At 43.0% G+C, this 16,549-nt stretch overlaps 1 protein-coding gene across 1 annotated transcript in view; it reads right to left on the bottom strand.

Moving 5' to 3' along the window:
* SCARB2 (scavenger receptor class B member 2) overlaps positions 1-16,549 on the bottom strand; it is an 80,435-nt gene that overhangs the window by 36,628 nt on the left and 27,258 nt on the right. The window contains exons 4-6 of the mRNA XM_083177862.1: positions 5,800-6,000; positions 2,676-2,767; positions 1,974-2,093 (exon numbers count right to left, since the gene is read on the bottom strand). Of these exons, the coding sequence (XP_083033988.1) occupies positions 1,974-2,093; positions 2,676-2,767; positions 5,800-6,000 (413 nt within the window). The remainder of the gene's footprint in view (positions 1-1,973; positions 2,094-2,675; positions 2,768-5,799; positions 6,001-16,549) is intronic.

Consider the following 16,549-nt stretch of genomic DNA (forward strand, 5'->3'; position numbering starts at 1 on the left):
TCAAAATTGTCTGGTGGTGGGGTCCATACGGGATCAATCATTTGGGGGGGGGGTCTCAGCTGCTCTACGGGGGCGTCTTTGAGGGGGTCCCTCATCACTAGAGGAGGAAGAGGAGCTTAAGACGAATCCTTCAAATTCCCCGCTTGCATCACTGGCTGTGTCAGAGTCAGAGGCAAGCATGGCATATGCCTCCTCCGCTGAATACATTTTTCTGGATGACTGGGATGACATTTGGGATGACATTTGGGATGCCATTTTTATTTTTGTGTTTCTGTAAGTGTAATGTTTCAACACGTGTATAGTGTAGGGGGGGTACAAACTTTATTTCAACACGGGGGGTATGTAGTGTGTAGTGTGTATGTAGTGCAGAAAAAAAAATACTTTATACAGGAATTTGATCCCAATAAAAAAAAAAAAAAATGAAGGGGTTAAAAAAAAAAAAAAAAAAAGGTCCTGCGCCAAAAATTGAGCACAGATGTTGGTCAGTAACGTCCGTCACTGAACAGCGCTCAAAGGCAACAGGACACCCACAAAAGCAACGTGGGTGTAAAAACAATTAAAAAAAAAAAAATACCACAGCACTCTCCAAAAAAAAAACAATTTAAAAAAACTGCAGAAAAAAAATTATATCAACCCTGTACCAAAAATGCTGTTCAGTGATGTACGTCACTGATCAGCGGCCACAGGACACCCACAGAAGCAACGTGGGTGTAATAAACCACAGCACTCTCCAAAAAAAAAAACAATTTAAAAAAACTGCAGAAAAAAAATGATATCAACCCTGTGCCAAAAATGCTGTTCAGTGATGTACGTCACTGATCAGCGGCCACAGGACACCCACAAAAGCACCCACAAAAGCAACGTGGGTGTAAAAACAAAACCCCACTGCAATCCCCCCCAAAAAAAAAAAACTGCAGATTAGTGATGCAGTGATGCAACACTGATTAGCAGTGAGGGGCAGCAGGCAGACAACTGTGGGTGCAACCTGACAGGGTATATATAAAAAAAAAAATCCCTGGACCCCCAAAAAGTTGCTGATCAGTTAATTAATTTAAACTGATCAGCACAAAAGGGGGGGCAGCAGTCAGTTGCACAGGCAGCACAACCTTTGGTGCAACTGACAGGTATATATATAAAAAAAAAAAACCCCAAAAAGTTGCTGATCAGCACAGATATACTGATCAGCACAAAAGGGGTGCAGCAGACACAAAATATAGCACTCTCTATCACTCTCTATCACTCTCTGTCACTATCTCTCACTATCTCTCACTATCTCTCACGATCTGTGACTCTATGACACTGCAGCAGCAGGACACAGGAAGTCACAAGATCCAGGAAGCATCCAGCTGCTGGCAGCACGCTACCAGCGGTGATCAGCGGTGATCAGGTAAGTATCAGGCAAGGTTCAGGTATGTATAGCACGACAGAGTGGCCGGTGACCGCTCTGCACGCAATTCCAGACCGGAATGGCGTCTGCAGCGCAGTCACCGTTAGTTTAAATGACGCGCCTTGGCTGTGATTGGTCCGTCGGTCCGACGGACCAATCACAGCCTTGGGGGCAGGTGGGGTGAGGTAGGGTGAGGTGTGGTCATCACCGGTGACCCCCTCATGCCCCCTCACACCCAGCGGTGATTGACACCTGTGTTACCGAGCGTCTAATTCGCCGGTAACACAGGAAAACGCTGCGACTGGCTGTTCACATTGAACAGCCAATCACAGCGATCGCCAACGGGGGGGAGGCATCGCCACCCCCCCTGGGCATGCAGGGACATGTCTGCTGTCAGGGACAGCAGACATGTTTAAACTGTCACCGCGTCTATAGACGCGGGGACAGTTTAAAGTCATGACGTATATATACGTCATGTGTCGGGAAGTACGTCCCGGCCATGACGTATATATACGTCAAATGTCGGGAAGGGGTTAAAGCAATTGGTAATTTTCTTACTGTTTTACAGAAGGTGTTTACTACTTACCTACATAGATCTGATGGAAACAAGTAGATAATTTCATCTTTGTTTATCAGTGGGTGAAAGGTAGTTCCATCTGTTCCATTAATCATATTGCATGCACTGGATGTCCACCATGTAAGGTTTCTTAAAGTAAAAAAAATAAATAGAAATTAAAACGTGGCATAAAACCGCCAATTAAATGTCATCATTTTATGGTTCTGTGAATTCAAAAGTAGCCACATCTTTATATCAGACAAGACTGTTATTACAGAACAGATAAAACCCGGAATTGTTTGGCACACTCTGTTATTCTGAAAAAAAAAAACACATTCCCGTCACACTGCTGACAGACAATAAAACAGATTGATTAAGGCTGACTCCCATTTATAAATAAAATGCAGAAGTTGTTACACATATTTTCACACATGATATAACATCTGCAACTTCACAACACTTCTGCTAATAGGAAGCACCTATGACTAAACATTGAAACCACTAATATAGGGTCAAAGGATATTGTGTTTCAAACTGAACGTAAACATAATTTATCCTAATAACAATCTGCATTCTACCTATAAACAGTAGTGTACTGGGAGGTTTTGTGCAAACATTACACAATGGACGCGATTGTGGCCGTGCTAGGAAACAAGTACCCTACATTTTCACATTGGAGAATCTTTAGATTAACTAATAACTGTAGAAAATAATAAAATAAATGTATTCTACCTTTTTCCATTCCACTCCACAATCTTGGTAAAATCCATGTAATCCTTTGAACCAGTGAGATACAAATATGGCCCATCATTTGTTGTGTTCATCTATAATGTAAGAAAAAATACAGCAATGTAGTAAGTAACTAGCCAATTACTTGAACTACAGTAATTACAGTGCAAAACAGTTATTACCGTTAATGCTGCCCATATACTTGTGCGATTGCATTCGATGCGATCTCAGGTTCGATTTCCCTTGAAGCTCAGCATTCAATAAATCGCATGAAAAAAGTATTTTAGTGCATTCGATTTTGGATTCGATCATGCGATTTATCGAATGCACCGGTCGATAAAAAAAGGGAGGAGGGGCCAGGAAGTGACCAGAACTCTTCAAGAATCGCACGTCGCCGTTTAGAAAAATCGTATGCGCACAAAACAGCATTCGACCGCACATACAATTCGAGAAATATTACGTGCAGCACATAAGACCGTGAAATGCCACATTCGAGCAGCGTGCCCGCGCATCGCGTCGAATGGTACACATTTTGAGCATACAATCCTTCGATTTCTCGGCCAGATGAGGTCGAAATCGAAGGATTGTATAAAATATCTCACAAGTGTATGGGCAGCATTAGTCTCTTCAAAATGAACTCTTCAAGTATAATAAAATGATACATTCTATCCTTTGTTTTGTACGTATATCATATTTCATGTGTGCATGCATTACTTGAGTGCTAACATCGCGTCAGTGGCCCTTCTTCAAACAATAAATGGGAGGTACAGTCATATTATGAATGCACGAGCAATCAATTATAAACAATTTGTAGGCATTGGACCAGTACCTCTGACACATACGGAACATTTGGGCAAGTTCTAACACATCAATTTAAGTTCAAATTTAACACGAGAAAGAGAGAATAATAAAGAGGCAGAAAACAGTTCCTTGAATCATGCCCCCAAGCCACGTCAAGGCTTCTCTGTATATTGGGGGTCCCTAGCGCTATATCTAGGTGCAGGGTGCGGCACCCCAAAAACTATCATAAGCTAGGAAGCCCAGTGCGGCACGCCAGTGAGATACTATAGTGTTAATAAAAATTAGTGATAGGAGGTCGAAGCTATATATATAGATATATATAGATATAGCGCTAGGGACCCCCAATATACAGAGAAGCCTTGACGTGGCTTGGGGGCATAACATACACCTGCGCAGGTATATGTAACCAATATCTCTGAATTCTATTATCATGTAGTGTTCAAGATTGGTTACTAATACCATTCAGTGTGCTGGGGGAACCAATGTCTTGCTTTACTTACTCAGTATTAACCCCTCTCTTGCATGCACCTGAATGGTATTACTGAACTAATTTGAGCATCTACCACTATCTGTATGTATATTGCTAGAGGCAGTGAGAAGCTTGTATTAGGCGGAGATGCAGGTCCTGATATGACCACATGGAGTAGTCTGGGGTTGCTCTATGGTAGGTAGCTCTTAGTTCATATATATCAAGTAAGGAGCCATTATCATGTGGCTCCTTGCTGGTTAATCATAGACCCAATTGAGGGTAACTGTGGTGTGGGGTGCGGTGCCCCTGGACTGGTTGGGCTGGGTGGCTTTAGTGTGGCATGCCCTTACATTCTATTAACACTTTTCCCTCACTAACACTATCTCTCTCATTTTAATTACATTTCATTTTTAACTTTATCTCGCTCTCTCTATAAATAGCTTCGGCTTCCTATCACTAATTTTTATTAGCATTATAGTATCTCACTAGCGTGCCGCACTGGGCTTCCTAGCTTATGATAGTTTTTGGGGTGCCGCACCCTGCACCTAGATATAGCGCTAGGGACTCCCAATATACAGAGAAGCCTTGACGCGGCTTGGGGGCATAGCATACACCTGCGCAGGTATATGTAACCAATATCTCCAGAATTCTATTATCATGTAGTGTTCAAGATTGGTTACTAATACCATTCAGTGTGCTGGGGGAACCAATGTCTTGCTTTACTTACTCAGTATTAACCCCTCCCTGCATTAGCCGTGAGACCCGCTGTTTGGGGGAATCTTCGCTGTCCTCTGACAGCGAGGATTTCCCTGCTGCGTTGAATAGGGTGAGCGGCCGGTGCAGGGGTTAAACAGCGACGATCGCTTGTTTTCTGCGGTCCCTACTGTTTAACCCCCTCACCGGCCTCATTGAATACACCCCTCTATCTAGCCCTAATGGTCATTGCCTTTCTCTGAGACTAGTGTTGGAACAAAATAGGACCAAGAGCACCACCATGGCAGAGAGCACTGAAAAGCACAAGGAATGATAGGGATGGCACAATTGCCGCTGAAGAGATCTGTGAGGGGAATCTCTATGCTTCTCTAGTGCAGCAGCCACTTGAGAATAAAAGTGTATAATACCTATCCTATTTAATCAGCTACCATAGGAAGAATGAGGCACTGCCTGGACATCTGATCTACCACAGCTGATCTAACAATAATAGGAACCAGGGGTGGAGTTGTTGCTGTATCAGCAGGGACGCAGCTTACTTCTCCATAGTAGGAGCTTGTATTCCCCTTTCTATAGGCAACATATGTCTTACATTGCTGGAAGGCACAAGACACCACCATCCTAGTCTATAATGTAGCATTGCTCAGTCAGCAGGGTCACACACATAGACAATGCAGTTAGCCTTTAACATATTCAACAGGCCCCAAATAACAGTAGGCCTTTTTTATTATCATTGTTCTATGTTAAAGTTATCATTAATGTAAGTTATATACAGAAAAAAATCAGACCAGAAAAACAACAAAAATTATCTATTTAATTTTGCGCTAAGTCTGATGTGTGAATTACAAATTATTTTCATTTATTGATTCCTCATATTACATAGCTGTATCAGATTCCATCAATCATTTTCTAGAATGCAATAGAGAAATGATAGACACAATCTGATTGGTTGATACGGGCAACATCACCTCTTTTAATCTTTAGAAGCTTTAGTAAATATACACCCAAAAGTTGAACATACACAGCCACAACAGCCCCACAGAACCACTTGTGACAATATCCGCCAAACAATTAAATACAAGTGAAATGTACTAGTGTACACAAGATAGTTCTCTATAGTCATAGTCAAACAAAAAATCAACTTACATTGTAGAATAAACCAAACATGTTGCTAATATTTGGCATCAACGTGTGAACCAAAGAAAGAATTGGGTCCTTGTATCCCCACAGCAATTCATGAACGGGTCGCGTGACAAACATTCCTTCGCTGTAGGTCTTCATGGCTCCATTAATTATTGGTTTGACATATTTAAAATAGTCACTATTTTTTGACATCGCCAACAGTGTCTGAAATTAAGAGAAGAACAAGTACAATAATTAGGACATTAAACACAATTTTGCATAAATTAATTTTTTTGAAGGTGTCAAATCTTTCTTCCAAATGAATAATGTCTTGTATGCATACAACTTTGGGTTTGACACCTATGAGAACAACTATCAGATTACAGCTATCATTTCATAGAGTGTACTGAATTAATCATAGCAAGAATTTAATTGGCTGCTAAATACCCTTCACTGTACCCAGGGCCTGATTAACCAACAGCCTGTTTAGGCTGCAGCCTATGACTCTGGGGTGGGGGCACGCAGCTATGGCATATAGATTGCGCTGGGTTGGGAGCACTTTTACAGATTTTTAGCTGAGTGTGAGCAGAAAAATTAGTGGTGGTGAAGGGGAAAGGCAGCCCCCTCTGTATTAGCCTAGGGCAGCTGGAACCCTTAATCAGGCTGATGGTACCATAAGGCCCAGGACTTCCCACTTAAGATACAATTGCAATAATGTTTGTTGAACTATTTGTTTCAATGCAGGTGACTACAATCACATCATTAAGAAGAAAATCCTGGAGCAGAGTGACGGCCATGCTGCAGCTGCAGCAAGGCTGTCGTGAACGAGGTTCAGACGAGGGAGAGGCCATTAACGACGTGCGGGAGTGCGCAACATTAGCAATATTGAGTCCTTTCTGTGCAATATTGTGAACAATATTGCCTAGTTTGTACGGGTTTAAGAAGGTATGTTGTCAATTTGATAAATCTTCCCTAAAATATGTTAGCACAGGTATTACACAAATTTGCACCTGCTGAAGAGGTCCTGTGCAAACCTGGACCGTAGGAAATGCACTTTCAGCCACTTGACATCAGCATGTGATGCAGACGATTCCCTTTATTACACATGTGCAATAAACAATGTGGATGTTTTCTGGATGTGCATGAGCAAGCTAGCAATAAAAAGTGTTTAGTTTGTGTGTCCCTAAACTTTCATTTAATATATAGAATATGATGGCCATTTAGAAATGGGTCCTAAAAGCAGTACAGAGGTCACCCACAGGAAACACACAACATTCTGTCAGTGAATGCAGGTGATCTAGGCTACTGTAATGTTCCTCTTTTGCATAAAAAAGTACATGTAACTATGTATCTGAATTGTTAACTGCTAAAACAAATATACATACATTACAATTTTTTAACTTTTATAGAACATGAGGTCTAATGTAATAGCATGGGATGCTGACAGACACAAGGGGGCTAGGGATTCAGTATTGAATCCCGGCGGTCGGGATCCCGGCGTTCAGAATCCCGACACCGGAATCCCGACAGCCGAAATGCCGACAAGGGGGGGACGTGGATCGCCCCCCCTTGCGGGCTCGCTGCGCTCGCCACGCAGCGGGCCCGGTGCCTCGCTACGCTCGGCACACTAATTTATTCTCCCTCCAGGGGTGTCGTGGACACCCCAGGAGGAAGAATGTGTCGGCATTTCGGCGGTCGGGATTCCGGCATCGGGATTCTGAACGCCGGGATCCCGACCGCCGGGATTTTAACTGCATCCCGGGGGCTAGATGTAACGGTGCGATTTTTAGCCGTATTTTAAAATCTCACTACATCGCATGTGAAAAAAACTCGCACATTTTTAAAAAAAATTCGCAAATGTAATAGGGTGTGATTTTTTAGACAAAGTCAGAATTTGCATGCGATTTAGTGCAGTTTTTAGTAAGGAAAAAAGTGCGCTTCTTGTTACCGAAAATTTGCAATTTTTAGATATGTTCGATTTTTAGTAATACTAATGTGCGATTTTTTTTAGACATGAAAGTGAGCGGTATTTAGTAAAAAAAAAAATGCTGTGGGTTCTCCTTTCCTGAGCATAACAGCCTGGTTCCAAAAATACGGGGGACAAAAATTTTGGAACCAGCACCGGGCTCCAACAGCCCGCATCGTCATGCGACAGCCGGGGGACAATTTTTTTAAGTAAGGTCCCCCGGCAGTACCACCGTGGCTGATTAGTTTGTGTGTCTCTAAATTTTAAATTATATATAGAATATGATGGTAATTTACAAATGTGTCCTAAAAGCAGTACAGAGGTAACCGACAGGAAACACACAACATTCTGGCAGTGAATGCAGGTGATCTAGGCTACTGTAATGTTCCCCTTTTGCACAAAGTTGCTTAGCATTCAAATCTCCTTTACACACGGTACAATTTGACATTCGAGTTTGACTATATAGTCAAAATCGAATCGGGATCACATATACATCGTATGGAGATAGAACATGTTTTTAAGCTTTCTATCCCGATTCAATGCTGATGCATGCTCCCCCGATCAGCTGAAATCGAAAAGCCAAATACACAGTGCAGCAATGACTATATAGTGCAGATTAATTGCAGATAGTATGAATTGTATGTAAATAGCACATGAGTTAGCAAAGATTGCATAGCAATCAAATCTTTAGTCGAATAGCAAAGAAATCTCACCATGTGTACACACCAAAAGATTTGATTGCTATACAATATTTCTAACTCATGTGCTATTTACATACATACAATTCATACTATCTATATTTATTCTGCCACTGTCTATTTGGTTTTTGATTTCAGCTGAATGGGAGCGCGCATCAGCATTGAATCGGGATAGAAAGCCTAAAAACATGTTCTATCTCCATTCGATGTCTATGCAATCCCTGTTCGATTTTTACTATATAATCAAAATTGAAGGGTAAATTGTACCATGTGTACACACCATAAGGGCACTTCTCAGCAATATCTTTTAAAATTGTGTAATGTGTATGGGACTTAAGATGCCATGGTTTGCACTTAGCAGCTCACAGCTGCTAGCAGATACAATGGCTAAGACATGCATGTGTCTTTCCAACCACTTCCCATAAACACTCCATTAACAACTCCAAATGGTCACTTTCTGTCAATCGCATTACAAATGAGATTGCACTGGTCCCTTCCAATAATCACCTTGTTGTGTTACGCACGGTGGAGCGATGTTTAGTGACTGCGCATGCACATAAACATTTATGTGCATGTGCAGACGCTTGGTGTGAGCAGGCACGGCGAATTGGTTTTTCGCCGTCCCGTTCGCAACTAGCAGTGTGGGCGGGGGCTGGAGGCAGTGGCGATGAGCTGCGTTCCCATGGTAATTCGGCGATGATGCGGATGGGCAGCTGGGGACACCGGATGTCAGCTGCCCGCACTCTTCCCATACAATGTAGCTGCAAATCTAAGACACCAGAGAGTGTCTCAGATTTGTGTGCACCTTACAAATTTCGATGGTCAGCAACCATCAAATGATTTCCTCCCTGCACGCAAGCTGCGAATGGATGTTTATGCTAAACATCCATTCACACTCAGAACTCGGTGTGTAAGGGGGGGGGGGGGGGGCATTCGTGGGGGCTGCATTTAAACTTCCAAGAAATGGAGTGGCATGAAGGTGACGTCAAATTGGTCAGACCTATCATTTGTTGTCCGGTTTGATAGGCACAAAATTGCTAGTGATATTGCGAGGCTTGATGTGCAGCACAAACCTGATGACACTGCATGGGACCGCGGAAGCAAGCATATTGAGCATACACACTGAATGATTTTATTTATTTATTAACAGTTTCTTATATAGCGCACACAGATTCCGCAGCGCTTTACAGAGCATAGTTATGAGCAAACACATAACAAATTACATTACAAGACAGTTTAGGACAAGTACATGGTAAATATGGATAGTTGCATCAGGGGACAGGACACTGAAGCAATCATCAGGGTGGCAGAGGTTTATATATTCTAAGAAAGGCACAAGAGGAGAGAGGGCCCTGCCCGTGAGAGCTTACATTCTAAAAGGGGAGGGTTAGACAGACAGGGGTGACACAGAAGGGAAAGAAGTGGGCATAAACAGTAGGTTAGGATGAGAGATGGTCAGGTTTTTATGCAGGAGGGTGGGAAGGGGTCAGCTTAGTCTTTGATATTTTAAGTCTAAAGAAGCGCTGGGTCATCCAGGAGTAGACAGCAGAGAGACAGTTGGAGATATGAGTGAGGATATAGGGAGAGGGATCAGGAAAGGAGCGGTAGATTTTAGTATTATCAGCATAGAGGTGATAGTGGAAGTTAAGTGAGCAAATAAGCTCACCCAGGGAGGACATATATAGATATAGAAGAAGAGGACCAAGAATAAAATGATGGGGGACACCTACTATCAATGGAAGAGCAGAAGTGGTGAAGTCATTACAGGTACAGCTGGTCATTTTCAAAACAGACAGTGCAAATACAAGCATTAACAATGATATTCAAAGTTTTAGCAGTTGCAGAAATGGTGATAAGCTGGATGAACAGTCAGATAGCCAGGAGTAGTATGTTGTGAGTATGAAGTGAGCTCACTCAAAGCAGTCCCTTGGTTTTCTGAGTTGCTGTAGTTTCTGGTTTTCTGAATCACTTTGATATCAAGATGTTACATTGGTTGGCAGTTTCTGTCCAGTTTAAGTCCAATCTTTAATCTATGTAACTTTTTTTTTCCCTACTTAAAAATCTTCCTACTTTAAAAGCTGACGAAATATCAATAGTCAGCTTTCAGTAGTCAGCCAGGCTGTGTCAGCCTAGTATTCTCACTAAATACTAAAAGCTGTTTCTAAGTTAATTGATTAAGACCCCACCCAGCCAGAGCCTCTCTCCCACTAGCAATAAAACTAAGATAAACAAATGGTAAGAGGTTACATACCATCCTAGCCACTAATACATTCAAACTCACTTCAATTCTTAATACAATTGCACAAATACCTATAATAATGCAATATGCAGGCAGAGTGATGGTGACTCAATACTGGCAATGGCATGTAAGGTTAAATACCTGTAATAATGCAATATGCAGAGTGATGTAGTCGATATGAACTGCACGACCAGATGGTATATTACTAAGGGCCAGATGAATCAAAAAGTAATACAATGGAGAGTGATAAACAGCCAACAAATCAGCTCCTAACTGCTATGTCACAGGCTGGGTTTGAAACATGACAGGTAGAAGCTGATTGGTTGGTTGTTTATCACTCTTCACTTTATCAGTTTTTTAACCCCTTCACGACATTTGACGTATATATACGTCATGGCCGGGAAGTACTTCCCGACACATGACGTATATATACGTCATGACTTTAAACTGTCACTGCGTCTCGAGACGCAGTGACAGAGGGACGATGTCTGCTGTCCCTGACAGCAGACATGTCCCTGCATGCCCAGGGGGGGCTGCGATGTCGCCCCTCCCGTCGGCGATCGCTGTGATTGGCTGTTCAGTGTGAACAGCCATTCACAGCGTTTTCCTGTGTTACCAGCGAATCAGACGCTTGGTAACACAGGTGTCAATCACCGCCGGGCGTCAGGGGGCATGAGGGGGTCATCGGTGACGATGACACCTCACCCCACCCTCACCCCACCTGCCCCCAAGGCTGTGATTGGTCCGTGGGACCCACGGACCAATCACAGCCAAGGCGCGACATTTAAACTAACGGTGACTGCGCTGCAGACGCCATTCCGGTCTGGAGTAGCGTGCAGAGCGGTCACCGTGCCTATCTGCCGTGATACTGACCTGATCCTTGCTAATACTTACCTGATCCTTGCAAATACCTTACCTGATCACTTGATCACTGCTTGTAGCGTGCTGGACGCTTCCTGGATCTGACTTCCTGAGACTTCCTGCTGCTGCTGCAGTGTGATAGAGAGATAGAGAGATAGAGAGAGAGAGATAGAGAGATAGAGAGAGATAGTGACAGAGAGAGCTATATTTTGTGTCTGCTACCCCCCCTTTTTGGGGGTGCAGGGGTTTTTTATATATAAATAACTGTCGCTGCTGCTGCAGTGTCATAGTGATAGATAGTGAGAGATAGTGAGAGATAGTGATAGATAGTAATAGATAGTGAGAGATAGAGAGATTTGTGTCTGCTACCCCCCCTTTTTTGGGGGTGCAGGTTTTTTTTTTATATATATAACTGTCAGTGCTGCTGCTGCAGTGTCATAGTGATAGATAGTGATAGATAGTGAGAGATAGAGAGATAGAGAGAGATAGTGACAGAGAGTGATAGAGAGTGTATATTTTGTGTCTGCTACCCCCCCTTTTTGGGGGTGCAGGTTTTTTTTTATACATATAACTGTCAGTGCTGCTGCTGCAGTGTGATAGATACTGATAGATAGTGAGAGATAGAGAGAGATAGTGAGAGATAGAGAGAGATAGTGACAGAGAGTGATAGAGAGTGTATATTTTGTGTCTGCTACCCCCGCCTTTTGTGCTGATCACTATATCTGAGGTGATCAGCAACTTTTTGGGGGTGCAGAGGTTTTTTTTTTTTATATATACCTGTCAGTTGCTGCCAGTTGCACCAAAGGTTGTGCACCTGCTGCCCCTCACTGGTAATCAGTGTCGCATCACTGATCACCTTTTTTTTTTTTTTTGTGGGTGCTGTGTGGTCTTTTTTTAATTTTTTTTTTACACACACTGTGATTTTGTGGGTGTCCTGTGGCCACTGTGCGCTGATCAGTGACGTACATCACTGATCAGCTTTTTCGGCACAGGGTTGATCTATTTTTTTTTTTTTTGATCAAATTCCTGTTGCCTTTGAGCGCTGTTCAGTGACGGACGTTACTGACCAACATCTGTGCTCAATTTTTGGCGCAGGACCTTTTTTTTTGTTTTTTTAACCCCTTCAATTTTTTTTTTTTTAACCCCTTCAATTTTTTTTTTTTTTAACCCCTTCATTTTTTTTCTTTTGTATAAAGTATTTTTTTTGTTCTGCACTACATACACACAACACACTACATACCCCCCGGGTTGAAATAAAGTTTGTACCCCCCCCCCTACACTATACACGTGTTGAAACATTTCACTACCAGTAACACAAAAATAAAAATGTCATCCCAAATGTCATCCCAGTCATCCAGAAGAATGTATTCAGTGGAGGAGGCATATGCCATGCTTGCCTCTGATTCTGACACAGCCAGTGATGCAAGCGGGGAATTTGAAGGATTCGTCTTAAGCTCCTCTTCCTCCTCTGGTGATGAGGGACCCCCTCAAAGACGCCCCCGTAGAGCAGCTGAGACCCCCCCCCCCCAATAATTGATCTCGTATGGACCCCACCACCAGACAATTTTGAGCCCCAGGTTCCTGAGTTTTTGGCCATGCCAGGAATCCAATTTGATTCCACAGGTCTCAGAGAAATTGACTTTTTCAAATTATTTTTCTCTGATGATTTTATAAATTTAATGGTGGACCAAACTAATTTATATGCCCAGCAGTTTATTGCTCAAAACCCCACGTCATCATTTGCTAGGTGGACCCCTGTAGATGCAGTAGAGATGATGACGTTTTGGGGTCTGGTGTTTCATATGGGCATAGTAAAAAAGCCACAAATTAGGCAATATTGGAGTACAGATGTTCTGTACAGCACCCCATTTTACCGTATGGCCATGACTCGGACTCGTTTTGAGGCAATCCATAAATTTATACATTACACCGATAATGCACAGTGCCCACCCAGAGATGATCCCACCTTTGACCGGCTATTCAAAGTCAGGCCGGTCATTGATCATTTCAGTGCCAAATTTGCAGAGCTATACATCCCTGAAAAATGTATTTGTATTGACGAGTCCCTTATACATTTTAAAGGAAGGGTTAAATTCCGCCAGTACCTTCCCAGTAAGAGGGCAAGGTATGGCATAAAAATGTATAAGCTGTGTGAAAGCACCACAGGGTACACCCACAAGTTTAGGGTATATGAAGGGAAGGATTCAAGAATTGAACCGCCAGAATGCCCCCCCTCCCTCGTAGGTGTTAGTGGCAAAATTGTCTGGGATTTAATGCACCCCTTCCTGGATAAGGGTTATCACCTCTATGTGGATAACTTTTACACCAGCATCCCCCTGTTTAAGGCCCTTGGTTCAAGAGGTACAGCAGCTTGCGGTACTGTGCGCAAGAACCAAAGAGGCCTCCCCAAAACGCACATTGCCCAAGTATTGAGAAGGGGTGAAAGCAGGGGAATATGCACCGAAAATATGTTGTTGGTCAAATATAAGGACAAGAGGGATGTCCTTATACTGACAACAATTCATGGAGACAGTACCACCTCCATCCCTGTACGAGGTACCAGTACCCACACCTCAAAACCAAATTGTATCCTAGATTACAATAAGTACATGGGCGGAGTGGATCTTTCAGATCAGGTACTGAAGCCGTACAGTGCCCTGCGGAAAACAAATATCTGGTACAAGAAGCTGGCCGTGTATATCATCCAGATGGCACTGTATAACGCTTACGTGCTATTCCGTTCTACCGGCCAGAGGGGGACATTTATGCACTTTCAAGAGGAAGTCATAAAGGGCCTAATATTTGGGAACCAGCAGGCAGAGGGCCCCAGTACTTCTAGTACTGGCCCCCGTATTGTACCAGGGCAGCATTTTCCCAACGAAATCCCCTCCACTGCAAGAAAGGGCAGGACACAAAAAAGGTGCAAAGTTTGCTATAAAAAGGGAATAAGAAAGGAAACTATTTTCCACTGTGAAACTTGCCCCGACAAACCCGGCCTATGTATAAAGGAGTGTTTCAAAATATACCACACATCGATGGATTATTAGGTTCATCATTTCACCGTGCAGCGGGGGTCTTGCTAATGCCACATAGCACCCACCATTCATTCCACCAGAATCTGAGCTGCAAAATCCAAAAATCACTCCTTCCCTTCTGAGTCCTGCCATGCACCCAACTGGTATTTTTTGGTCACATGTGAGGCATTGCCGTACTCTGGAGAAATGGGGGCACAGATTTTGGGGTGCTTTGTCTCCTTCATTCCTTGTGAAAATGAAAAATTTTGAGCCAGAAGTACATTTTTGTGTAAAAAAATGTAATTTTTCATTTTCACAGCCCAGTTGTACCAAAATTGGTGAAACCCCTGGGGGTTTGAAATGTACACTATACCCCTAGATGAATTCCCTGAGGGGTGTAGTTTGCAAAATGGGGTCACTTGTGGGGGGGTTCCACTGTATTGGTAATGCAACATAGCACCCACCATTCATTCCACCAAAATCTGTGCTGCCAAATCCAAAAATCACTCCTTCCCTTCTGAGTCCTGCCATGCGCCCAACTGGTATTTTTTGGTCACATGTGAGGCATTGCCGTACTCGGGAGAAATTGGGGCACAGATTTTGGGGTGCTTTGTCTCCTTCATTCCTTGTGAAAATGAAAAATTTTGAGCCAGAACTGCATTTTTGTGTAAAAAAATGTAATTTTTCATTTTCACTGCCCAGTTGTATCAAAATTGGTGAAACCCCTGGGGGTTTGAAATGTACACTATACCCCTAGATGAATTCCCTGAGGGGTGTAGTTTGCAAAATGGGGTCACTTGTGGGGGGGTTCCACTCTATTGGTGCTTTGGGAGTCTTGCTAATGCAACATGGCACCCACCATTCATTCCACCAAAATCTGTGCTGCCAAATCCAAAAATCACTCCTTCCCTTCTGAGTCCTGCCATGCGCCCCACTGGTATTTTTTGGTCACATGTGAGGCATTGCCGTACTCGGGAGAAATTGGGGCACAGATTTTGGGGTGCTTTGTCTCCTTCATTCCTTGTGAAAATGAAAAATTTTGAGCCAGAACTGCATGTTTGTGTAAAAAAATTTAATTTTCCATTTTCACATCCCAGTTGTACCAAAATTGGTGAAACCCCTGGGGGTTTGAAATGTACACTATACCCCTAGATGAATTCCCTGAGGGGTGTACTTTGCAAAATGGGGTGACTTGTGGGGGGGTTCCACTGTATTGGTGCTTTGGGAGTCTTGCTAATGCAACATGGCACCCACCATTCATTCCACCAAAATCTGTGCTGCCAAATCCAAAAATCACTCCTTCCCTTCTGAGTCCTGCCATGCGCCCCACTGGTATTTTTTGGTCACATGTGAGGCATTGCCGTACTCGGGAGAAATTGGGGCACAGATTTTGGCGTGCTTTGTCTCCTTCATTCCTTGTGAAAATGAAAAATTTTGAGCCAGAACTGCATGTTTGTGTAAAAAAATGTAATTTTCCATTTTCACATCCCAGTTGTACCAAAATTGGTGAAACCCCTGGGGGTTTGAAATGTACACTATACCCCTAGATGAATTCCCTGAGGGGTGTACTTTGCAAAATGGGGTGACTTGTGGGGGGGTTCCACTGTATTGGTGCAACATAGCACCCACCATTCATTCCACCAAAATCTGTGCTGCAAAATCCAAAAATCACTCCTTCCCTTCTGAGTCCTGCCATGCACCCAACTGGTATTTTTTGGTCACATGTGAGGCATTGCCGTACTCGGGAGAAATTGGGGCACAGATTTTGGGGTGCTTTGTCTCCTTCATTCCTTGTGAAAATGAAAAATTTTGAGCCATAACTGCATGTTTGTGTAAAAAAATGTAATTTTCCATTTTCACATCCCAGTTGTATCAAAATTGGTGAAACCCCTGGGGGTTTGAAATGTACACTATAACCCTAGATGAATTCCCTGAGGGGTGTACTTTGCAAAATGGGGTGACTTGTGGGGGGGTTCCACTGTATTGGTGCTTTGGG

This window comes from Crinia signifera, chromosome 1, assembly GCF_055691185.1.
Source record: "Crinia signifera chromosome 1, ASM5569118v1, whole genome shotgun sequence".
In the NCBI taxonomy this organism is placed as follows: domain Eukaryota; kingdom Metazoa; phylum Chordata; class Amphibia; order Anura; family Myobatrachidae; genus Crinia; species Crinia signifera.